This window comes from Myotis brandtii, unplaced genomic scaffold (assembly GCF_000412655.1).
Source record: "Myotis brandtii unplaced genomic scaffold, ASM41265v1 scaffold612, whole genome shotgun sequence".
In the NCBI taxonomy this organism is placed as follows: Eukaryota; Metazoa; Chordata; class Mammalia; order Chiroptera; family Vespertilionidae; genus Myotis; species Myotis brandtii.
In genome coordinates this window covers 262,730-288,793 of record NW_005370328.1, presented here as the reverse complement: position 1 = coordinate 288,793, position 26,064 = coordinate 262,730, and the positions used below count along the sequence as shown (strand labels likewise).

Genomic DNA, 26,064 nt, shown 5'->3' with positions numbered 1-26,064 from the left:
GAGAAACTTCAAGAAGTTTTGATAACATAATTGGTTGTATCTCTTTAGGTGAAGAATATCTGAAAGGGGGAAGGGAGTGTTTCTACTTCCCTTCATGGTGTTACTTTATATTAGGTAATAAAAAATAATTTTAAAACAAAATCTAGCAAAAACCACCTCTTCTCCCCGCCCCAAACCTGACAGCACTACGGATGGAGGTAAGCAAAGAGGCAAAGCCAGCATTCTGAAGAGGGCCTGAATGCAGGGGGCTCCTGTTTTCATTTTATTTTTATTTTTTTAAAGAAATTACTAAGGTGGTTTTTAAAAAATATTTTTATAGCTTACTGACAAACCAAACTATTTTTAAAAAGAAAATCATCAGCTATCACACAGTTAATGTTCCTGCGACTTAGAAGCTAAGCTTTTGGTGTCTGTAAAATAAAAACAACACACACACAAATACATACTGAGCCCCTGTGATGTCACAGGGAGACAGCAGTGAATGAATCAGGCAAGAACTGCTGTCCTCATGGAGTTTACATTCTACTGGAAAACTCATCCCATACCAGTGACTTTTAGAGGCTCCAAAGACTCATGAGATTAACGAATCCGCTAAGCTTATCAAAAGACCCTAAATCCCACAGAACGTTTCCAAAACCACCCCAGTTTGAGAAGAGCATGGCCGACTTGCCTTACAGCTAATGGGGTGGCTGGCTCCATCTTCGGCTTTTGCTTTTGGACAGCTTCTTCCTCGTGCCTACTCTTCCAGCCAAGCCAACCACTGGAAAGAGAGTGTGAGAATAAAACCGGGGCTCGCAGAGCGTCCAAGTGCAGACTATCACATTAGAAGCCCAAACCAAGCTAGACAAAGTAGAGACGGCTTAATGTAATTGTTATGCGATTACCTGGCGGCATTAAACAGAGCAGAAGTGAGTTTGCTGGCAACGGCGAGGGCAACGTGAGAGAGCAACGGCTGTGTGCTTCCCTGGAAGACAGAACACGTGCCCGCTGACAAAGGAACAGGGTAGCTTTCTAAGCCTTTCTAAAGGAGGCCTGCTATAAAGTCTGAAAAAGCTGTAAAGCCTGGATAGCAAGAACCTATGCAGCTCCTTGAGGGGAGTATAGTCACTTTATTCCAGGAGGTGGCAATGTCATCAAAGTGTTACCTGTGTAGTGTCGACGTCAAAGCCACTGGCATTTTATCTTTAGGAGTTCCCTCTTTTAGTTGTAACTTAATTGAAACTTTTAAACTGATATTAAAAAATGGCATTACTATATCAGGGCTGTGGATTTCCCAATCATACACAACTTGCTCTTTGCCCTCTTTACAAAAAATATATATTTTAACCCTGAGTGCTTTGGCTCAGTGGGTAGAGTGTCGGCCTGCGGACTGAAGGGTCCCAGGTTCGATTCCGGTCAAGGGTATGTACTATAGGAGAGTCTTTCTAAAAATATATATATATTTTACTAAAGTGAAAAGATAGGTTAGGTAGGCAATTCTGAGAAGGCTGCTTTTCAAGCGAGAAGTAAGAGCTGCCAAATCTAACTGTCTCCTGTTTTAAGGAGCCATTTTCACCACGTGGATAATGACAGCTGGCAGCCAGTTCTGTCCTGACAATCCTCACGGACGCAAACCCACGGGGGCTGGTCCACACCCCGAGCTTCTGACCACTGCACAGTATCCAAGGCAACTCGGTGTCCACGAACTCGGGCCATCAGAAACAAAGTTCAGTTGTTTTACACTGACTTCAGTACCTTTCAGTTAATTTAAACAATTTAGAAGAAAGCGAGCGGAGATTCATATGAGGTTAGACTGAAACTTAGCAACGTAAACTGCCCAACCTTTGTAAGGCTCAGGTACCATAGCCATGTTTAGACAAGGTGAAAACTCAGTCTGCGGCCTTACCCATGATCAGGGAGGAACCTCTTACCTCTAGAGCATAGAAGAAGCCAGTGAACGGATTGGACCCTACAGTGATGTACTGAGACATGGCAGGTGGGCTGTTCTTAATGGCTGCGTTAAATCCACCGATATTGGAGGCAGTCTTCATTTGATCGAAAGGGGACAGCGTCATAATACCTAGTGATCAAGCGACAACAAGGCATGACCTGAACGCACTGAAAGGACCCTGTCAGTGTAGGCCATTGAATGTTTACTTCAATTCCATTCTAGGACATTAACCGCTCAATTTAACAGATAAAAGTCATTTTTAAAAGCTACAAAATTAATTATCATAATGTACTTGTAAGGTTAAAAGTGCACGTATAAGGCCTTTAAGCTATGAACCATTACATCTTATCTTCACTGCTCCCTCTGCTTCCCGGAGCTGGCTCCTCCTCACCCTCATGTCTCAGTCTGAATGCCACTTCCCTGGACAGGCCTTTCCTCACAGGCCCCCCTGGAGTACCCTCTTCCTTTATCACAACTCTGATGATTTATTCCTGATGCGTCTAACACTCTGCTGTTACCATACTGTTTGTTTCCTTATCACCGGAATGTACACTTCATCCGTCTGCCTTGTATTTCTAGTGCCAATATTAGCTGCTGGGACACAACAGGCGCTTGTTCATTTATTTGCTGAATGAACTAATCAAACCTTTGCATAAAGTCCACTGCACTTCTCTTTCTTCATTTTGTAGGCTGGGAGATAAGTGAATAGAGTCAGATTTTTCTACCCATTCATTTATCCTAGCCTGTTTCAATGTTCCAAAGTTTAATTAACAGCACAGGGATGCTACCCTGAACTGAACTCAACACTTTGGAATTTTGTTGCAATTTTATTTTAGCAAAAGAGTCAAGACAAACTGAATGTCTACCAGTAAGGTGTTAACACAGAGGACTGCATACAATCCTATGCAACAGTAAACAGACCATCTGTCCAACATCTACTGTTTGGCCTCTAGATTCACACTCCTGCCCTTTCTCCCTGCTCACTCCCGGGGCCAGCATGCTGATCCTGCGGACTTTCAGTTGGGGTCAGACAGCTGGGAAGCCCCATCAGCAGGTCAAAGGGAGTAAGGAGAATGAGGTCAGGAAACCTACTTCCCGTGACCACTGAACAAAAGCCCATCCCTTTGCAAGGGCAAAGTACGTCTCAACTCTGTCCACCTTTCTCCAGCAACCCTGCCTGCACCCGAGACAGAGCCTGCTCTCAGGTGCTGAGCCTACTCCTCACCCCCAAGTCCTGGCGCTGCTCTGGGCTCTCATCTCTTAGGCCTGGGAGTGGGTAACAGCTGTGCTGTTAACCAGCCCTGAGACCCTATCCCGAATGGGTGGGTCTCACACTTTATAAATAGTTTCTCTGCAAATAAACCCCTTTCAATGTCGCTATTTTAAGATGTCACCTGTCTTCTATTAGGACTCTGATAAAAACGTATATTTGGCAAAATTGATGTGAAAGCCTCTTTATAATATGTTGATAAGAAAATGGCTATAACAGTTGGTATGAATAAACCTAGTTTTGAAAGCCTGCCTACATAACCATACATAATGGCACACATACAATTCTGAACGAATGTTTACAAAAATGCCAATGATAAGTATCTTTAGATGGTAGAATGTAAGGGGATATTGTTTTCCTTTTCTCTTTACATATTTATGTACAATTTACATTTTTAACAAGCAAATATTACATTGATAAATAGAAAAAAATATTAAAATAGCATTTTCTTCATCTCCACCCCGTTTCTACTACCTTAACTCAGGAGCTGATTACTTCTTCCCAAGATTATTACACTTCCCTACTGTACTCATTTCCTAGTCTTGACCCTTACATCGCGACCTCTGAACTTCCACCAAGTGGTTTTCCTAACAGGCTGAGATAGTGTTGTGCTCCTGCTCACAGTTCCTCAGTGGCTCCCAGTGTGGCTGTGGGAAAGCTCTCAGTGCCTCCTGCATAGCACACTGGGCCCTTCAAAACCTGACTCCTGTTTCTATACTTGGCCTCGCTCTTGCCAGTTCTCCTGGGCATCCACTGTTTTTCCAGAAGACAATGCGCTTCCACCCTCATGCCTACATGGCAAGAATGCCTTCTCTGTGTGTGTTCTCTTGGCCAAGTCCTTCTTCTTCCCGTCCCGGATTAAAGTCCACCCTTCTTCCGCACTCCCTCAGTGCCGGGCCTCTCCCTGCTCCCAATGCAGCAGTCCACTGTCCACTCCAACGACTGTTAGGTTGTGGTCCTGTACCTATTCCATGGGTTTCTTCCCACGACACTCACACTTCCTGGCAGCAGCGACCATGTCTTCTCGGCTCTATTCCCGAGGCCTAGCACGGTGAGCCTTCAAATACTGGTTTCAAGGAGAAATCTGCTTTTCTCTATATTCTGCTGGCTTAAAGGTTACATTTTAAAAAAACCAATCTATAGGGAAATTATATGGATTACACTTGTCTGCAGAAAAATTAAATCAAATTGTGAAAGTCTGAACTAACTTCCACGTGTCTCACTAAAAGCAATGCATTTTCTTTTCGCATAAGAATAAATCTACAGATGAGATCCTGCAATCAAAAGGAATAGAAAGTAAATTTCAAAAGAACTGAGCTAGTAATGCTTACCAATACTGGCGTGATCAACGATAGTGTCAACATCTTGCAGACCCCATTTCTTATAAGCTAATGGTGGTGGCTGTATGTTCTCATTGCCTGAAGCTGCAGCTGTCAAAGACAAAAATTAGACAAACCAAACTTCACTATAATGAGTACAGTGAAGTTTTATATTTTTTAAAAGTCACAAAAAATGTAATAACATTTTATGTTTTTATTGATTTCAGAGAGGGGAAGGTAAAGGAAGAGAGGGGTAGAAGCATCAATGATGAGAGAATCATTGATCAGATGTCTCCTGCACGCCCCCTACTGGGGATCAAGCCTGCAACCTGGACATGTGCCCTGACTGGGAATCGAACTGCGACCTGGTTCATAGGTCGACGCTCAACCATTGAGCCACGCCAGCCGGGCTATAGTGACTACTTTAAGTGTCCCCAAGACAATCAGTTTATAATGGGCTAAATTTCAAAATTTCAAAAACTATGAAATAGCTATAAAAATTCAACTGAATTCTGACTTAGTAGAAAAACGTGTCTATTAGAGATGCACATTTAGCCGAATCCGTGAACAACCCCATTGTTCCTGTGCTGGTCACACTCGCCTCTGGCAACTCATAGGTTAAATAGGTTACATGAAATTAGACAAACATCACCACAAGTTAGCTATTTCTTGTCAAAAATTACCTTTTGCTACCTGATTTCGACAAGCACGAAGAGACTGAAAAAGGCTAAATCCATCAATAGTCACAATGGCAGCAGGATATAAGATACTCAGCTCTTCATTCTACCAAAGAAAGAAGAAAATAATAAATCAGCATTGTCAAATAAATGTATTCATTTTCCTATTAGAGCTGAATGTCATGACTAATGTAAAGTAAAAAACATTATGACAACAACCGTCAACCACCAACACAAAACAACCACAAAAAACAACACAAGCAGAGGAAAAGTAAAAATAAATGGAAAATTAATTTCAGAAAGTTTTTGGCCAAGGAATTGAGATTCTTCTCAAATAGAAACTTTTGTTCATGGTGAATAATGCTTTTAGGATACAAGGTGAGATTAACAAAAAAGGTATACGTTTTATAGAAATAAAATACAGTCATTGTGCAAATACAAACACTATATAAAAGTAGAAAGAAAAAAGGAAACTCACCTGAAATCTCTGACAGGTCTCAGTACATATCCTCACATATAATCATACACTTTTGTGTGAGAATATACCACATATATTATCCCATAACATGTTTTAATTATCCAATAATACGTCAATGATTTTCCATTTTGCTAAGCGAACAAGTAGTTTTTCATTATGGCTACACAGCAATTAACTAGGCATTGCTTTACATTACCAATTAACTCTCTCATAGGAATTAATGGGTATTAATTTAGTCTTTCCTATAAGATTAACTTCTTCTATTGCTCCAGTTCTTATAGCTATAGTCCATCTATAATGCTAGTTAAGTCCCCACAGGCACACAATATATACAGCTGTTAACTTCAAACCTTTGGAAGCAGGGTGGTACAAAGAAGAATCGAATATATGGGGTGTCCCCCAAAATTGTATACATAGTTTGAATAATTAATTCCAATGGGTTAAATCTGAAAAGAAAGAAACATCAATTGAGCTATCAGGAAAAAGTGTGGATACATTTTTGGGGGGACACCTTGCACATATATTTTGATACCTAAACCCAAATTAAAACTATATAAAGTTATATAATATCCCACTTTTGTTTTAAGTCACTATTAAATTCTAAAAATAAGAAACCTTTCTTGGCTTCTGACTAAAGTGTTTTATTTGACTGCAGAACAAACATGCAAAACTTCATTAAATAAGTTAAAGCACAACTGGTACTCTTTGCTCAGCTGTATATTGGTTGTATCTCAAGAATGTGACCGTACAGCTTAACTGTGCCATCAGACAAAGATAGCTTTACCTCTCCACCTGATATAGAGGAAGACACAACTTCAAGTAAAGCCACTGGTACTTGAATACGAACTCTCACATACCTGCTCAGTCACGCCCGGATGTCGTGGGATCTCGTAGGTCCTGCATTTAAGCTGCAGCACAGGGTCCTCATTCAGAAGCTGTGCAAGCAACAGCACACCGTTCTAGGAGGAGGCACAGAGAAGGGCCCGGCTTGATTTCTCACCAACATACCTGAGCCGGTGCAGCCAGGCAGGGAGTACCGCGTCCCCAACAAGTTCTCCACAGATACCAGGTCCTCTCTTCTCAGAAGAATACAGCTTCTCTTCTGTATCGCTCTTACCAGAACTTTCTACCACCGCCCCTCCCCTGTCCAGCCTCCACCCCCATAAAGCATCAACTACACGTTCCCAACCGGCAGGAAGGAGTCACAAACGACTACAGTGGTGCCTAACTCGGTGTCCCAGTCACTGCTGTTTCCGACCAGTGGGCCCGGGGCTCACCTCCGTGTAGAAGCGCACAGAACCCGACGTGAAGCCCAGCACGATGCAGGTCCAGTCAGGGCGGCCCGTGGAACTCCTGCCACAAACAAAAGCCATGACCAGAACGGCCCAGCAATCACAGCAAAGCAAACAAACCCCTCTTATCCATCCTTACCTCTTCTGGCTTGCCAGTGGGATGCACAGGGCACTGGTGACATGCTCCCTAAGAACAAAAACAAAAGCGTGAGCTTATCTCATGAGTGGATGAACTGCTTTTACTTCTCTCTGTGGACCAGTCTGATTCAGCGTCTCAGTAAAATCACAGTAAAACTCCACCGTAAGCGTTGGCTGGTTTGGCTCAGTGGATAGAGCGCTGGCCTGCGGACTGAAGGGTCCCAGGTTCAATTCTGGCCAAGGGCACATGTCCAGGTTGCGGGCTCCATCCCCCCAGTGTGGGGTGTGTAGGAGGCAGCCGATCAATGATTCTCTGTCATCACTGATGTTTCTATCTCTCTCTCCCTTCTCCCTTCCTCTCTGAAATCAATAAAAATATATTTACAACAAACAAACTCCACTGTAAGTAGGATCATAAAATCCATTCCCACGAAAGGCAATGCCACATTCACTTGAGGTTAATTTAAAAGCAGTATTTTTCATTCTGTATTGTCATGAAAGTAAAGAAAGCAAAACCCGTCGACACACTGTGATTACGTCATAGACCTGAGACAGTATCAAAGCTCACCAGGCTGTGGCCAAAGCCCACTCCCCTCTCCCTCATATCAGTGAGAACTTGCGGGAGGGCAGGAGGCGCTGTTGGTCATGGGAGTGCAGGTCTGCAGAGCACAGACTCCAGGGACCTACTGTGCTTCAACCAGTGGTCTGCTTCGAGCAGATTTTGCACAAACTGGCCCTGATAACCTATCTCTAAGCACAGGTTAGGGTGGATGTTCCCTAGCGGTTCTTTTTTCTGACATGTCGGCTTGAAAAATTTGTCAGGAGCTCAGAGAACAAGCCCCAAAATAAAATAACTCCTTGACTGATTATTATTTAACCAGTCAAACCCCAGGACCGTTAGGAGAACTGGAAATGCTCTTGCCCACACGCCAGGGAATCACTGAACGAAGTCAACCTTTTTGCTGGTTGTCTGTAAAGGAATTCAGCCATTATGTTTGCTCTGCACTTGTGGCAGAAATGAAGTGTCTTTGAAATGCTTTAGACTAAATGACTTACTAGTAAGGAGAAATATTTTCATTTTTTGATAAGAGTATCTACAATGTGCAGGCATGTACTACGGGCTCCCACTTGGCTTTCTTTTATCTGAATTCAAAGTCTAAAAAATCGTATTCATTCTTATCAGAGAGCTTTGGGTCATAAAAATGCGATTCGAAACAGTTTTGGCTCCAGGTTCAGGCTAGCAGCTCCATCATGTAACCATGTTAGAGATTTGATTGTACGACTCTTACTGGGTTAGCAGGAAACCTTGAATTCACCAACTTGCTTTTTTGAAGTATTGGTGAGTTCTAAGCATTAATGTAGCCCTGGGGTGGTGAACACAGAAAACAATGTAGAGATGACGTGTTATAGAATTGCACACCTGAAACCTATATAACTTTATTAGCCAATGTCACCCCAATAAATTCAATAAAAATAAAAATAGAAATGAAAAGAAAAAAAAAGAATTACTGTAGCACTGTCCCCTTTAAGTACGAGTCCAATGCCAGCGAAGCAGAGAAGACAATTACTGCCCTTGACTTTCTGGCTGAATAAAATTAGCAATGGAAGACGGCGGAGAAGACAAAATGTGGGAAAGATGTTATAAAATTCTCTCTGACCTCTTCTTTAAATCCTCTCCTAACAGTTGTGTGTGTTTTTAAGAAATCACATGATGAGTAAAATTAAAACTTGCTAACTGAGTCATGCTCTACCACCTCAAAGTTGGAATGAACATACACTTTCCAAAAGATGAAACTTAATAGATTCGCTTACAATTCAAACAATTTCATATATGCATTTAACACACATAGAGGCAAAAAATTAACTGGTACCTACCCTTCTTCGACATTTAAAGAGCCACTCCAACCAACAGCAAATTGCATTTCTTCCTTTCCTTTATCACTATATTTCCATTTTGCTGAAAAAATTAAGTTATCATATAAAATAACTATAATACACTAAAACAGTAAGTTATAAATTTCACTCTTTCCCTTTAGAACAGCGGTTCTCAACCTGTGGGTCGCGACCCCTTTGGCGGTCGAACCACCCTTTCACAGGGGTCGCCTAAGACCATCCTGCATATCAGATATTTACATTACTATTCATAACAGTAGCAACATGACAGTTATGAAGTAGCAACGAAAATAATTTTATGGTTGGGGTCACAACATGAGGAACTGTATTTAAAGGGCCAGGAGGTTGAGAACCACTGCTTTAGAAGGATGAGTACAAAATTTAATAGTTCTGTATTAATAGATTTGGGTCATAAATATAAGAGAATGTTCAAAAATTTTAATAAGATATTTATAAAACTCTACCCTTCGTCTCTCCTTCCTCCAATTAAATCCATATAATAAAGTTATTAATTCATATATACCCCCAACCTATTTTATGTATAAAACTACTTTTATCTTTAGATGACAAGAAAACTTCCTGTTAGATTTATGCTACTGGAGGGTAAATCTGCTTTATAAGATCATCCCACAGCCACTCAATAGAGGATCTCATCTTGATCAGTGAGGTTTTACTATGCTCTGCATACCCAAACCATAATTTTAACCTTCAGCAAACATCATGAGCTGAACACTTATGTCCCAAATAGGAAATTGCAGTACTGTGAGTTTTCAATTATAGTTGACAATTTCCTTAGTCTCATTATTACTAAAAAGGGTCAGTGGCCCTCTGAGCTCTGGCTGCCCTTGCAAGGACTGGGCAATGCCCAGCCATGTCTCCGAAGTGCCACAGAGAGATGGCTAAAGTGTGTGCAGCCAAGAAAGAAAAACTGAGAGGGATAACAAACAAACAAACAAAAACAACAACAACAACAAAGAAAAGGAAAAAGACAAAGAAATACAAAACAAGAAATACAAAGTTTTATACAATGTATAACATAAACTTTCAAATGCCACCATATAATGCACACAATAGAAATAACATCTTGTCTTTCGAATACATTTTCTGTTCTAGTCTATGCATTAAAATGAAGGCCACTGGAAAATAACAGATACTCACGCACTAGAAATACAGCTTTCTGCTCCCGGGCTATCACCATAAGATCATTGGTTGGCGACAAGGATAAAACGCAATCTTGAAGCCAGGAAGTTTTCTGTGTTTTGCAAGTGTTTCCTTCTTCTTCCTGTGGGTAACATGGCAAAGAATGTATATGCAACAATATCAAGAGTTATTTAAACTTAGCTTGTCCACCTTGAAGGGCGAGGGGGAAGAAAAAAGGGACAAGAAATCTTCCCAATTATTTCATAAAGTCTCAATAATATTTCTTATCAAAACATGTTAAAGATGACCAGCAAAATGTCCACTACATACAAACCTCAGCTTTGAATATTAATGCCAAAAATTTTTAACGTAAACAAGTATAAACTAGCAAGACATTAAAGGAATATCACATAGGGGACACTCCGAAAATGACTGAGTATTAGAAAATGCAGTAATAATCCTATGCCAGAGACAGCCAGGCTGTCTGCAGCCAGATTGCAAAAAAGAACTATCTGATGAGTAAGGCTGTAGGATCTGTGAACTATTTGCTACATCTGACACTCTTTTTTACTTGACCTGAAAGGTTTTTTCACTTTTTCAACTGAAAAATTATTCATGTATAAGTGAATTCCCAGAGTTAAAAAAAAAAAAATCAACAGGTCTTAAAAGGTCTGCTTTGGAAAGTCTCTCTCATACTCCTGTACTCTAGCTGCCCTGCTGACTCTAGAGCAGTGGTTCTCAACCTTCCTAATGCCGCGACCCTTTAATACAGTTCCTCATGTTGTAGTGACCCCCAATTTCATTGTTACAGATTGAACATAATTAAAGCATAGTGATTAATCACAAAACAATAGGTAATTATATATGTGCTTTCTGATGGTCTTAGACGACTCCTGTGTAAGGGTCGTTCGATCCCGAAAGGGGTCGCGACCCACAGGTTGAGAACCGCTGCTCTAGAGCCAAGCCAGGCAATCAGTTCTGGTTGTATTTCCAGAGAGGCTTTCTGCACATGCAAATAAATACATTTACTACCCTCTCCCCCTTTTTCTAACACAAATGGCAGCACACTACATACAGGCATTCACAAAAGTAGGTTACAGAAGAAGACAAATAATACAATAACTAATAAATAAAAGCATAATATGCTAATTAGACCAGATGTCCTTCTGGACTAAGCTGGGGCTGCAAGGGAAGCCCGGGTCCCGGGTGCCGGCTGGTGGCCGGAGGAAGGAAGGCCTACTCTTGCATGAATTTCGTGCATCGGGCCTCTAGTAACTAATAAATAATACAAGAGTGTGGGTCTGTCCCATGTCAGATGTTTAAGATGTTTCTAGTCCAAGTACAAGTAACATCACCAACGGCCTGTAACAGCAGAGATGAGGAAATCCCCTCGCCAGTGCAGGTCACAGTGAACTAGTGTTGAACTAATTTGCTTATATAATGAACAACAAAGCTTGATTTCCAACTTGTCAAAAAAGCCCAGGCTGGAGAGTGGGCCGGAAAGCCCTAGGGAGAATGTTCGGTGAGTACCAGCACACACTGGGCACCCACAAGATGCCAGCTCATCGGTTTGTTTTGTACCATAAAGGCATCTGCCTACCAATTGGGTTTTCTGAAAACTTCCCCCATAGTAACCGGGCCCATAGTCACCAATACTGCTCCCTGGAAGGTGCTGATTCTAAAACAACACCATCATTTGACAAGCTAGTTAATTTCCCAAGAGAAGCATGAAATTAAAAAACAAAACAAAAACAGCACCACCCAGGACTACCTTGCTTTCCACAAAGACTAGCCCCTACCAATTACTAAAGTGAACATTAAATGCACCCATTGGCTATAAGCATAACTCCTGCTGGGGCTTGGGGAGAGAATGTATAATTTTATTTAAATATGGCCTAAACTTCAAGGACCTGTTTTCTTTGAATTGAGAGCAGCGAAACTTTTTCTTAGTGTGCACAAATATGGATTATGAAACCTAGATTATAAAAAGGAATTCATTCTAAATAACTAGGGCTGTCACATATTTTTAAATTTTTCTTTCTTTTGATTTTAAGCCCACAAATTTGTCAAGTGATTATTTTTTTCCAGAATGAAGCAGATGGTAAAAATTGCAGTGATGTAACCAGACTTTCAAGTAGAGCTGGCCACTACCGGGGCTGGTAAATTACCCCTCTGTAAACACAGTGGCACCCGGTTTTGGTACCTCAGCTGCTGCGGTGACCAGATTGCCGGAATAGTTTTTCAAAGTTGTCAACTTTAGTATGATGAGTCCATGATTTGCAATTTATACTGTCACTGTCACTGTGCTTTCACAGACATTTACATACTGCAGTGGAGAACCCAGGATAATTAAGGGGCTGTCAGCAGATTCACTGTAATTCTCACCAGTTTCCCATCTAAATCACAGAAATAAAATAGTCACCTACACTTTCTAAACCAAGAGATGTAAGCACTTCAGCAGTATTGAAACACAAAAGGTAAATAATGCTAAATAAGTAGGTTTGTCTCCTCCCACCCACCCAGTCTGCTATTGATATATGTAATGTCCAATGTATCTCAACGTTTTTGTGTTTTGTTTTGTTTTTAGGTAGCAGGACTTTTCATTCCCAAACAAAATTCTATGCAACAGACTAATATATGAAACAGATAAAAGCAGAGCGGAGGAGCAATACAGCAGCTCTGTGGAGCCCCAGCACTCTCACAAGTATGACAAGTACTGGTCTAGGTCTAGGCCATCTTCCACACTAGACACTACAATTCTCAGATGCAAGGTCTAAGGTCTTTTCAAAAATTAACATGGGGCCAGGCAAGAGGCTCTTTCTAAATGTCATTACTAACCTGATTACAGGTGATCCAGTGAAAAAAATTTACAAACACAATTAGTCACATAAACCTACAATTTCAATTTCAATTTTTAAAACAACTTTTCTTCCTAACTTTAAAGGAAGTTAATGATAATTCAGTAACTCTTACAGTTTTACTTCCACTGTCAATTCAAGTAGGATTGATTCTATTATTATTTACTTTTAAATTGTATGCATACTATGATCCCATTTTAACAGAATTCTGTTTGCTCATTCATTCAGTCACTCAACCAGCATAAAGCTATAGCAAAATGCCTACCTTTATAAGCCCTTAAAGTCAATAATGAGACTTGCAGGGAAGGTAGGTGTTGAGTTTGCTGTCTGTTTCCATTCTGATTAGGTGGCTACAGCATATACTTTTGCATTTCATACATCGGCCAAAATTTGCTCTTATTCTTGTTCTGTCTCTGGAGCTGGCTATGCCTTTGGAATGGTTCATAATCAGAGAGCAGTGGAAATAACACGTATCTACTTAGTATTATTAAGCACAAAAATGCTCTTGACAAAGATTTTAAAATGTCAACCTAACACTGCAATGTGTCACCATCATTACAAAAGGAAATGCCACTATCAAAGCGCGTGCACACAGTGATAAAGACTCACGGGTTCTTGAAGAGCGGGCTCTGCTTCCTCCCATGCTCCCCACCCATCATCTTCCCAGTTCGCTGATTTACCTGTTTTAAAACAGATGAAAAGTGCTTACAGGAAATATAGAGCTTAAAGTGTTTTAAAACATTTTCTCTAAACATAATAAAGCCAACCCTGATATACAGTAAACATTATATAGATGTATAGTATATAAATACTAGTATAATGCTGACGTTAAGGAAGAAAATAACGGTAAACTATATTATATTAGGATATTGCTTATGTAATAATAACCAGGAAACATATGACCTAAATTTCCAAATCTATGTCATAATATAACTGTGCAAGTTGTTTGGATCTTAAGATACTGGACGTCCACATTTAAACCAAACTGCAACGGTGACTTTAAAAAAAACCTCAAAATGACAGCATTTGTTTACTTAAGACAAATTAAATATACACAGTGACAAAAATGCCTAAAGTTTTACATAGATGTCTTAAAAAGTGAGTTATTTTTTGATAAGACAAGGTATCAATGAAAACTAAGTATTGAAATGACAGATCTATTCTCTACCTTTTTTGGATACTCTGTGATTTCTTACACATGAGAACATTTTCGTGGATTAAAATAAGATGTTCAACAAACACTGTAACAAGGAATTAAAAATCCTATATGTTTGGAGAGTATGATTCCTTACATTGTTCATGTTACATGTTTTTATATAATATTTTTGAATTTATCATTTATGGTATCCCATCAGAAAGAAGGAATAAAACTATCATTTTTTAAATCATTTACTCTGAGTCAAACAATAGATGAATGATAAGTTTAGGCCCCAAAATCAGATTGCCTAGGTTCTTAGCCTGGATCCAGCATTTACCAGCTCTGTGACCTAGAGCAAGTTACCCACCTCTACAAGCTTGAGTTCTCTCACACTAAAAGCTTGGAAAACAACAGTACCTACATCTCGTAGGGCTGTTATACGATGTAAACCAGGTCACATACTAAAGTCCTCAATGCCCAGCATGTAAGCTGGCAGTGCTAGTCCTCAAGATTTAGCCATTACAACACTATAAAATATGAACAAAATACTGTATTGAAACCAACCAGTTTTAAGAATCTAAAGGGAAGAATCAATTAAAAAGATGGACTGAACCTGATATCTAGTATGCCTACCGGTAGGAAGGAAATAGATCTATCTTTCCCATCTATGAGGTTTTACAAGTTGCTAAAATCGATTAGGTCTAGATGGCAAAGAATGTTACAGTCTAGTATTTGGAATCATTGTTCAATTAGCTTCACGGTAATAATACTCTCTTAAATCTCTGGGATTTAAATACCAAGTAACTGCTCCTGAATACACATTGCTAGGTATATATTAAGTCCTCAAGGAGCACTATCTTCTGATTAACAGTGTACAATTTACAAAAGGTTTCCAAATACATGTCCCTTAAACAGTGCAACAAATGCTCTGCTAAATACCATGGGCAGCAGGAGCAGAGCAAAATACAAACACACTCCTTAAAGAATTTGTAGTGTAGTTAGTGTAGGGGACAAACATATAATTATAATACATGCTGAGTGTTGTAACTGATTACTATGGGAACCAGATGAGGCAGAGAGAGATGAAAAAACGTAGTGAGGAGTCATCTTAAACTAAGTCCTTCAAAAGTGGCCAGGAACCCTGCGGATATACTTGAGAAGAAGGTCAGCATGAGCAAAGGCAGAGGCAAGCAGCCGCATTGCGCATACAGGGGTTATCGGATAACAATGACACGTATGCTGCGTTTCTATGTGCCTAAGTGCTTTCTAGACATTAGTTCACTTAAAGCTCCACAAGGACCCTGTATCATCCCCGCTTTTACAATGAGAAAAACAGATCGCTTCGTTTACACAGCTTAACCACCATCACAGGGGATTACGTGGTGGAGTGGGGTTTGAGTCCAGGTGGCCTGAGTTCCAAAGCCCATGCCTGCAAGTATTCTGTTACCTAGTATACTCATTCTCCTATGGCTTATGAAGAAGGATACCATTAAGAAACAGTGGGGCTTGCGGTTAAGGTAGCAGGTGGCCTGAGTTCCAAAGCCCATGCCTGCAAGTATGCTGCTCTACTCATTCTCCTATGGTTTATGAAGAAGGATACCATTAAGAAACAGTGGGGCTTACAGTTAAGGTCAAAAGTAAGAATGGTTATTATTTTAATATAGAAACATTTCCTGGAGATTGAGACTTGCAGTTTTTTGTGTGTGTATACCTTAGAAAATTACAGTTTGTTCTGTGGCAACCTAATTCGGTTAGGTAATCTCTTTATTCTGCTAATTTTTCCATTGCACCAAAAACAACTGCCTCATTGTGGGGCTGGTGGCAACTAGGCCATCCATTTGCACAGTTTTAGGGAACTCACTGGCTCTGCTAAGAAAAAGCAAAGTAACTAGCAAAGTGCATCACTCTAAAATCCAAGATTCAATTTTTAAATTGCTTTAAGAATAATGTATTCATCAAATTACCACAATCTTTGAAAACCATGCAGAATGTATAGCACTTCATGAAGGTCAACTAGCCATTCATTCATCCATCCATCCATCCATCCATCCATCCATCCATCCATCCATGAAACACAGCATCTCTTCTGTCTTGAGCACTGAGCTAAACGCTGGAGATACAAAAGCAAATAAGCCTTCAAACAGATGAGTCTGTGCACATTACCTCTGTTGAACGCTGTACAAAACCAAACCATGAAAACTGTGTTCTTTCTCCTCCATCCTGGCATTAAAAGTACCTGACTCAATTCACAGATGACTCATCTGATCAAACAGAAGACAGCAGCAATCTGGACTTCCTGCCCCTGCAGAGACCCAACATCTCTTTATGCCACAATTCAACACATCCAGGAAGAGGAAAACCTTGAAAAAAATGCTTTCTTTTATACAAGCTATCTGTGTTTATGACAGCTTAGCCATTTCTCCATGCCTCTGACGGGGGAGTTTCTATTAAGAAGTGGGAAAGAATTTAATCAGGCATCTCCCACTATCGCAGGAATACATTTTCCAAGGAGGCCACGGTACAAACAGAGGTTAAAGGAAGGTGAAACAAAGCTATTACTCGGGTAGCTTAAAGATGTTTTTGAAGGCTCGTCTAGAATCCCAAGTCTCTTTATAATACTATAAGAAAATGCACTCCAAATTCTAGTCGTCTTAACAATGGGAAACATTTTAAAACAACCGCCTGCAAACTGTGCACTACCTTTGTGGCTATTTCTATGCAGTGCCAGTGATAGAATTTCTGCAGCCTCCTGACTTCTGTTAAAATCATTTGACACTGTTTTGCAGGCTGCTGAAGTCCAAATCAATGGAATTGAGCAGAAAATTAAGGAAATGGCATTCACATTCATTGCCTTCATACAGCCAGAGCTAGTCTCTTCTGCTGATTCCCCTCCTTCTCCAGGTAGCCCTAAAATCTCAGCAAGGACGAGATCAAAGTAATGAATTAGGGATGACTGAAGTTTCGGGGTTGGACCCACCCACGACAGCCAGAGCTAGTCTCTTCTGCTGATTCCCCTCCTTATCCAGGTAGCCCTAATCTCGGCAAGGACGAGATTAAAGTAATGACTGAAGTTTCAGGGTTGGACCCACCCACAAATCTGAGGCAGATCACTAGCTTCAAAGATAAACTTGAATACCAATAAAATCTGATCCTAAACATCCTTTTCCTATAACCCTTCTTTCTTTTCCCCTCACTGGTGGGCAGGTGTTAGCACTATCCAAGGAAAATATCATGTGAGCCACACAAGTAATTTAAAATTTACTAGCAGCTATATTTGAAAACTAGGTGAAATTAATGGTAATAATATTTTATGTAACATAATAGTCAAAGTATTACCATTTCAATATGCAATCTATGTTCACTGACACATGATATTATTTTACTGTGTTTTCCACACTCAGGCTTCATAGTCTGTGTATGTTACACTTAGAACACACCTCAGTTTAGGCTAGTCACATTTCAAGGGCTTGCCAGCACAGTAATGGTGGCTACCGTGTGAGACAGCCCCGGTTCTTACCGTTATCAAGTTAACTATTAGGTCTCCGGCTGCCTGGCTTGGATAACCACCTTTACCCCTAAGGCAGCGGTTCTCAATCTGTTTGTCGCGACCCCTTTGGCAGTCGACCGACCCTTTCACAGGGGTCGCCTAAGACCATCCTGCATATCAGATATTTACATGACGATTCATAACCGTAGCAACATTACAGTTATGAAGTAGCAACGAAAATAATTTTATGGCTGGGTCACAACATGAGGAACTGTATTTAAAGGGCCAGAAGGTTGAGAACCACTGACCTAAGGAGTTATATGACTTTGGGCAATTTAACTAATCTCTTACTGCCCTGGTTTCCTCTTCAGCAAAATGGAGTTAGTCATTGTTTCTACTCATATATACAGTTAATATATGCAAAGCGCTCGGGACAGTGCTTGGCACGAGACACCCTTAAGTGCTGATAAAATTATCATTCTCCAAATACAACATCCCCAATTCCTCCTTCTCACTCTGCCTCTGCCTCACACACACTGTCTCTACCTCTCCAGATTCAGCCTTTACTCAAGGGCTCAGCGGAATCCTTTAGGGAGTTTACTTGCATCCACCAATGATCTTTCTCTCTTGTGAAACCTCAGCATTTGGCTGTATTTTTATTTCAGAACTTAATTACAAACTGTTTGGGTCATCTGTTGAATTGTTAACTTGTCTGGTTTTTCATAAATATAGATACCTCTGTCTATACAACTAACGATTAAGCCTTGGAGGGCAGGGAGTGGGCATACTGTATGCGTGCCAACACTTATACACACACATACCTATTCTTTTCACATTTAGCCATCTTTCCTTAAAATTCACCGAAAATCAAGGATGTATTGAAGATTCATTTAAAGTATTAGAAGACTGTCCACTTAAAATATTTTGTTAGTCCACCTCCCTTGCTGAATACCCTTCTCCCTGATGCTACACCACATCTTGAATCATACTTGCTCTCTCTCTGAATAAAATTCATATAGAGAATTAACAAAAAGCAACTAACAACCTCCTCACTGACTAGTAACTTGACTTTTCAGTCCTTAACTTTTTTATACCCAGCACCAATGAAGACTAGAATAATTGATAACATAAGCATAAACCCTTGTTCTTACCCTTATCAAGTTAAATGTTTTGCCTGAATAAATGAAACCAATGACTTCAAAATATAAAATGTAACTACAACTCCTTCTGGAGAGAAGTTTTTCCCGAAGAGATCAGATTATACTAGTATTTAAAAAAAACCTGTTCAGTCTCTCACTTGATAAATGATATACTCACTGAACCCTTCACACCACTGAGAAAACACATTTTATCAACCATCAAAAAAATTACAGATGTCTTTTTTAGGGTTATTCCCAATGAATGAGTTATTCTACCAACAAAAGCTTAAATAAGAAATTCAACTTCTGCTTTCTATAGCTCTATTTAATTCCAAAAATACATCATTCTGATTTGCTTCTGAACAGTCTGTCCTCATAAAACTCATAAACTGCCTGTATGTTTTTCATATAGTAAGAACCTGAAGCTAGAAAGGAAATTGAATTCTAGAAGTGGGCAATTAATTTGACAGCATTTGCTTTTTCCAATATGAGTATGTCAAGATCGAGAACTAAATGAGACACTGAAATCATTAAATGTTAGGAAAAGAAAAACTTAATTTAATCCCTATGGCCTAATGAAAGATCTTATTAGCACAGAAGCAAATTCATTTCCGTCCTTCCAAGACAAAAAAAGAGAGAGATAATGTACTTGTTTCTATAAAGAGGAAGAACCTCTAGAAGCTATGACTTGTAAATAATTCAGGGGATCCAACACAATTTAGTTGGGCCTTCCAGGCCATGGCAAGGAAAGTATCATGTAGCAATACAAAGTTAAAAAAACAAAAAAATAAAAATAAAAAGACTAACTCATGGAGAATCTGCTTCTGGATTTCCTTTGCCTCAGAATTATTAATATTTTTCTATTTCTAGGGAGATGGAAATGGGAAACTAAATCTCGTATTAGCATATTCCTTTCAGCACATAAACATGTGCAGCAATCTAAAATGAGGAGGCCATCCCATTTTCAACAGCAGGGGTTTAGCTCTTTCAAATCCCATGATTAAATCAGACTGGATCTTTAAGGTCCCTTTTGGTTCTAGAATTCTAATGACTCATATTGTCAAATAGGTGACCTCATGCATCACATAAGAACACATGTTCTGATAGCCAATTCACAAAGTGACAAAACTGAAAATATCTTTAGGCAGAAAGAGGTTTATTAAATATGCTCCCTTTGCCCAAAGACGTAAGAAATCTTTTGACCCAACTTAACAAAAACAATAAAACAGACTTGAAGAAATTTAATATGCCCTCTTCTCTGTTGTATTATTTGGTTTTCAAAGTAAGGGCAATAATTTGTTAGAAAGAACTTATATACCTCTTATAATTGTTTCCTACAACTTCATACTTATGTTACTGATTTGTTATATCCGAAGCAGCAAAGACAGGCATAACTAATCAGGTGAGGGAGGGTGTGCCATTATGAAATGTAGCTGAAGGTGTGTGAACACTGCCAACTAAGGCTAATTTCTGAATATTCTAAAGAAGCCAATTCGACATCTTCCTTATTAAATCCATCCTAATATTCAACTACTGTCCCTAGGAGAAAGCTTTCCTTAAATCCTTCCAATACCAGCTTAACCTTGCTATTACTTGCTGCTTAAAAAAAAACCACAGAATATATACAATGATCTTAATACCACAAGAAAACCATTTTTCATTTATTAGAAGAGCAAAAGTCAGAGAAACTGATCACCTAGTATGATGACAAATATGTATGTAAATAGGCACTTCTGTTTGCCAAGGTTAGGAATGCAACTTTGAGTTAATTTTTGTACATGGGGTAAGATCACCCCTTTGTACATGGATATGCAGTTTTCCCAACATGTGTGCTGCCGAGACTGTCCTTTCCCCATTGAGTGGTCTGGTGCCCTTGTCAAAGATCATTTGACCACATAAGCAAGGCTTTATTTACTGCACCATTCTACTCGTCTGTCTTTAATGCCAGCACTATACAGGTCTGATTACTGTAGCTTTGTAATATGTTTTGAAATCAGGAAGTATGAATCCCCAACGTTTTTCTTCTTTTTCAGGGTCCATGTCTCGTTTTTTATGCATGCTATGATGCCAAAGAAAAAAGATTGGGAATGACTGAGCCCTATAAAAAATGTCTTCACACTTTTTGCTTATATACACTCCCAAAGACTTTTCCCTAGTATGTATCCTTTGCACACAAAAAAAGTGATTTCTGATATATTATAAACATGGGCATTTAAATTTTAATATAAATTTTTATCATCCTTTTAAAGTTATTCAGTGGATTCTAAATACTATAGGGAAATGATACTCACCAACATCCATTAAAAAGTATGATGACCTTCTCTAAGAGTAATTTTATAAGTCCTTATTTCTCCTTGAGTTCTGTTTTGCACTCCATTTCCTCCACAGAATACTATTCTAATGTAATGTATTATTTACTTATTTATTTACTGCCCAACTCAGTTATACATATCAGAAAGCTCCAGTCTAGAAGTCCAGGCTCACTGGAAATCATGCCACTATAGGTGAAGTAGGGACCCATACTATCACCCGTCTCTGAAATTTCAAAATAGGAGACATTTTACTATCTGCTTAGTAAATATTAAATTTTGATTTAGTAGAAGCAATTATGATGGGTTCTCACTAATGTAAACCACTGGGAAACAGTAGGGTTCGATGTCTCCTTTAAAGCGACAGAGGACAGCCTCATTTTATAACTGAAGATAAAAAGTAACCAAGTCATGCTGCTATTCTCTGACAACTCAAATACCCAGGCACCAGCTAGCGCTATGTCTATGGCAGCTGCTCACATTAAAATAAAAGAATTATTAACCCAACTGATAAGCCTCTCAAATTATCATTGATCTAGGACAAATAGTTCATGAAAAGTAAGTAAGTTTTCTTTCTTTTGGTTTTCCATATCCTCTGCAAATAGTTCATGAAAAGTAAGTAAGTTTTCTTTCTTTCTTTCTTTTGGTTTTCCATATCCTCTAGACATTAGCTGGGATAAGAAATTAAAACTATATGAGCTAGGAAAAGAAATAATCTCATGATTTCTGCTTCCCAATAAAGTAATCATTTATAACACCAATAAAGTGAAGAAAAGCAAAGTTAAACACCACCAGCAATTTAAAGCAGGTACTATTTTTTTTTAAATGTATTTTTTTATTGATTTCAGAGAGGAAGGGAGGAGGATAGAGAGAAACATCAATGAGGAGAGAAAATCATTGATGGGCTGCCTCCTGCACGATCAAACATCAATGAGGAGAGAGAATCATTGATGGGCTGCTTCCTGCACGATCCTGGGGATCGAGCCCGAAACTCGGGCACGTGCCCTTAACTGGAGTCAAACCCGGGACCCTTCAGTCTGCAGGCCAACGCTCTATCCACTGAGCCAAACCAGCCAGAGCAAGGCAGGTACTATTTACCCCACTCAACTAACTTCATTTTTACTCTATAGATTTCATCCTCACAAAAATTTAGGTTCAGGTTTTTTAGGTGTTTTTTTTATAAAGAGCTCTTTAAAAAAACCTGATGTTTTGCAAAAGATGACTCGGAGGGATTACTGAAATCCATGGCGCTAGCCTTTCCCAGAATTCCAAGTAAACTACCCACAGCAGGGCAAGCTATTTTCCTGATTTTTATTTGTAAATTAAAGCACCATTTAAACTATAAAATATAGTCTTGGCAAAGGGGCTCACTGGGTAATAGGTTCTTTCTCCATTTACTTTCTACCTGAACTGATGTTAGCCATAATAACACCAACAAACATAAACCCAAGAATTTGATTTAAAAAGGTAATAAATTAAATATCTTCAAACTCATAGGCATATTGCAAATTAGCCTAGAAGTGTGGGGTACGATTATATCCCCAACTACCTGGATTGAGTTCATATCCTAAGGCTACCCTTCGCTGTGTGACCTGGGACAACTATTCCATTTGTATGTGCCTAACTTTTAGCACCTGTCACTGTGCCATGCAATATGGCAGCCAATAGCCACACGGGGCTATGTCAATTAAATAAAGTTAAAAATTCAGTTCCTCAGTGGCATGTGCCACGTTTCAAAGGCTCCACAGGCCGATGTGGCTAGAGACTGTCATACTCGACAGTGCAGACATGGTGATGAAAATAAACGAGATGACATGATTGAGAGCAACAAATGAGACCGAGGGAGCGGGAGTGACTACTTTAGATGACATGGTGGAAAAGGCCTCACTGAGATGTTGACATTTGAGCTGAGACTTGCATGACAAGATGCAGCTGGCATGCAAAGATCTGCATAGAGCATCCAAGGCAGAGAAAAGGGCAAGGGCAGAGGCCTCTGGTGCCAATGCGCTTGGCTGGTTTAACAACACGAAGTATGTTTGAAGCACAAGAAATCGGGGAGAGGAGCTTGAGGTGCAGGAAGTGGCAGGAGGCAAGGCCTCAGGGGTCTTGTGAGCCATGCAAGAATGTTGGATTTCATATGAAAGTGCAATTGGAAGCATAGAGACTTCTAAAGAGGGGAACGTTACCATCTAAACTATGTCTAAGAACTCACTCTGACTGCCTTTGGAAACTAGTTACAAGAAACCCAGAGTGTAAGCAGGGAAACCTGGTAGAAGACAGGTGCCACTGCCCAGGTGAGAGCAGATGGTGGCTTGGACTGGGAGAGTGAGATACAGAGACTGTGTTCTTTTTGTCTGCATCCCATCTACAGTCCTGTGTCTACTGTCCTTCACACCCTGGCTCCTTGAAATAGTCAACTTCCTTTTTTTAACTCCTCACTATCCTGCAAATATACTTTCTGCCCCCACCTTTCCACCGAAACTGTCCTAAACTCCCAGTCACCTCCACCTTCCCCAAAACCAACAAGCACTTCTCTCTCCTTACCTTAGCTCACCTCTGCTGCATTTGCAACAGCTGACCACTCTGACTTCTCAATTTCTCTCCTCCATCAGCTTTGGGGCATCCAGCTCACCTACTTTCCCTCTCTCTTACTCTTGTTCAGTCTTCTTCCAATTAACCCCCACCTGGCTCAAACTTCAGTCCTCAGTTCAAGCCAACTATGCAGCCACCCACTGCAAAAGATGTTTCCGTCAATGACGGACCGCATATACAAGGGTGGTCTATAAGATTATAACAGAGCTGCCCTAACTGGTTTGGCTCAGTGGACAGAGCATCAGCCTGCGGACTCAAGGGTCCCAGGTTCAATTCCGGTCAAGGGCATGTACCTTGGTTGAGGGCACATCCCCAGTAGGGGGTGTGCAGGAGGCAGCTGATCGATGTTTCTCTCTCATCAATGTTTCTAACTCTCTATCCCTCTCCCTTCCTCTCTGTGAAAAATCAATAAGATATATTTTTTTTTTAAAAAGATTATAACAGAGCCAAAGAATCCTCACTGGCTGGTGACTTTGAGGCCATCTTAACCTCACAGTACAAAGCATTACTCAGTGTTTGTGGTGGTGCTGGTGTAAACAAGCCTACTGCACGGCCAGTCAGATGAAGCATGACACATAGAGTCACAGTAGCAGGCTGTACCACCCAGGTTTGTGTAAGTGCACTCTACGCTGTTCACACAACAACGGGACCACCTAACGGGACATGACTGCATACGTAATCCTTGAAACTCATCGGACACTGATAACTCTCAAATGAACATCTCTGACCCAGGAATCCTTACTAAGTTTTAGACCTCTGTATCTGGTGTTGGGCTGGACCCCCTACCTGGGCATACCACAACATTTAAAATGCAAAAGGTCCCAAACTGATCTCCTTCCTTCTCTCATTACATTCCCTTGCTCAAGTCAAAAGCCCAGCGGCATCCTCAACTCCCTCTCACTCATCAGCTATAACGCCCATCACCAGGTCCTGCAGATTCTACCTCCTTAATGCTCTCCAATCCAGCCCTTCCTCTCAAGTCCTGCTCAGGCTGCTTTGGTTCAAGCTCACATCACTTCTTGCATGGATTATTGGGATAGTCTCCCAACTAACTTACCAGCTTCCTACCTCTCCTGCCCGTGGCTGCGGAAGCACGTCATAGCGATTCAAAAACTTCACTGACTACACTAAGTTCAAATCTGACCATCCACGTCGCTTCTCTGCTTAAAGCATCCCACCACTTTTCACGAGGCTTCTTATGATCCAGCTCCCTCCCTGTTACCTTCACAGCTCCCCCCAACCCCCGCCCTGAACCCCCCACTCAGCCCTCACATTCTCCTCGTTCAGGTTTTCTTAGTTCTCTAATACCCTGTCATTTCAGCCACCCTTCCTCAGCACATGTTATTACCTCTCCTTTGTTCATCCAACTACTACTTCAAAGGTAGGCTTACGTATTACCACTTCAGGGAAGTGTCCCAAGTGCCTCATAAAAATATATCTGCATTTATACATATATACATATATTTGTATATGTACATATCTCACTCGCACTGCATGGTGGCTGCTCATTTATTTGTCCCAGTAAATTGTAAGCTCCGAGAGGGCAGAGACCACCAACCTTGTTGGGTGTGTAGCACTAGAATAAATATTCAGACAGTTTTGATTTGCTCTCCTGGAAATTTAAAAAACAGGGTGGAGCTTATTTGGTGGGCCTTGTATCACCACCCCAGCACGGCCCAAAGTGACAGCAGGGGGCTGCAAAGCCAAAAGGTGCTTCCGGTTGGAAATGTGAAGAAAACAACACACAAAACACACGCCCTCTCCACAGGAGGCACTAGGACGCTGAGGAGCCAGGCAGTGACTAATAAACCTGACCTGGGACCTTACACTTCATGGGCAAAGGCTGCGCCCGCTGTGATGACAACTGGCGGAAGGCCTCCCCTCTCAATGAACCTACATGTAAATGTCACGCTACATGCGATTTCAGTTCTTGCTGTGGGTTCTCGCTCCCTTCCTGACAGGTTACTACCCTTACTTAGGAGTCACTCACTTGTCAATCAGCCATTTGGTCTCTACATCTGAAGGGGGAAGGGGGCTAGGAGAAGAGGGCACGAGGGCGAAGATAAACACTTCTGGAAGGGGGAGCAGCGGTTCTCAACCTGTGGGTCGCGACCCCTTTGGCGGTCGAACGACCCTTTCACAGGGGTCGCCTAAGACCATCCTGCATGTCAGATATTTACATGACGATTCACAACAGTAGCAACATTACAGTGATGAAGTAGCCACGAAAATAATTTTATGGTTGGGTCACAACATGAGGAACTGTATTTAAAGGGCCAGAAGGTTGAGAACCACTGGGGGGGTAGGTAGCAGAAGGACACGGACCCAGGGGTGGGGGAGCCGGACCCAGGGCGGACTCAGGGGTGGGGGAGCCGGACCCAGGGATGGGGAAGCGGACCCGGGG

At 40.7% G+C, this 26,064-nt stretch overlaps 1 protein-coding gene across 2 annotated transcripts in view; it reads right to left on the bottom strand.

The window, feature by feature from the left end:
• RAB3GAP2 (RAB3 GTPase activating protein subunit 2 (non-catalytic)) overlaps positions 1-16,391 on the bottom strand; it is a 48,564-nt gene extending 32,173 nt beyond the window's left edge. The window contains exons 1-12 of one of the 2 annotated variants that reach the window (XM_014528047.1): positions 16,297-16,391; positions 13,605-13,675; positions 10,156-10,279; positions 8,980-9,061; positions 7,106-7,153; positions 6,952-7,027; positions 6,532-6,633; positions 5,203-5,302; positions 4,532-4,630; positions 1,911-2,059; positions 885-964; positions 671-760 (exon numbers count right to left, since the gene is read on the bottom strand). In XM_014528047.1, coding sequence (XP_014383533.1) covers positions 671-760; positions 885-964; positions 1,911-2,059; positions 4,532-4,630; positions 5,203-5,302; positions 6,532-6,633; positions 6,952-7,027; positions 7,106-7,153; positions 8,980-9,061; positions 10,156-10,279; positions 13,605-13,675; positions 16,297-16,360 — 1,085 coding nt within the window. In that variant the 5' untranslated portion in view covers positions 16,361-16,391. The remainder of the gene's footprint in view (positions 1-670; positions 761-884; positions 965-1,910; positions 2,060-4,531; positions 4,631-5,202; positions 5,303-6,531; positions 6,634-6,951; positions 7,028-7,105; positions 7,154-8,979; positions 9,062-10,155; positions 10,280-13,604; positions 13,676-16,296) is intronic. The other variant, XM_014528048.1, reaches the window with a different exon arrangement.
• Between the last annotated feature and the right edge of the window lie 9,673 nt (positions 16,392-26,064).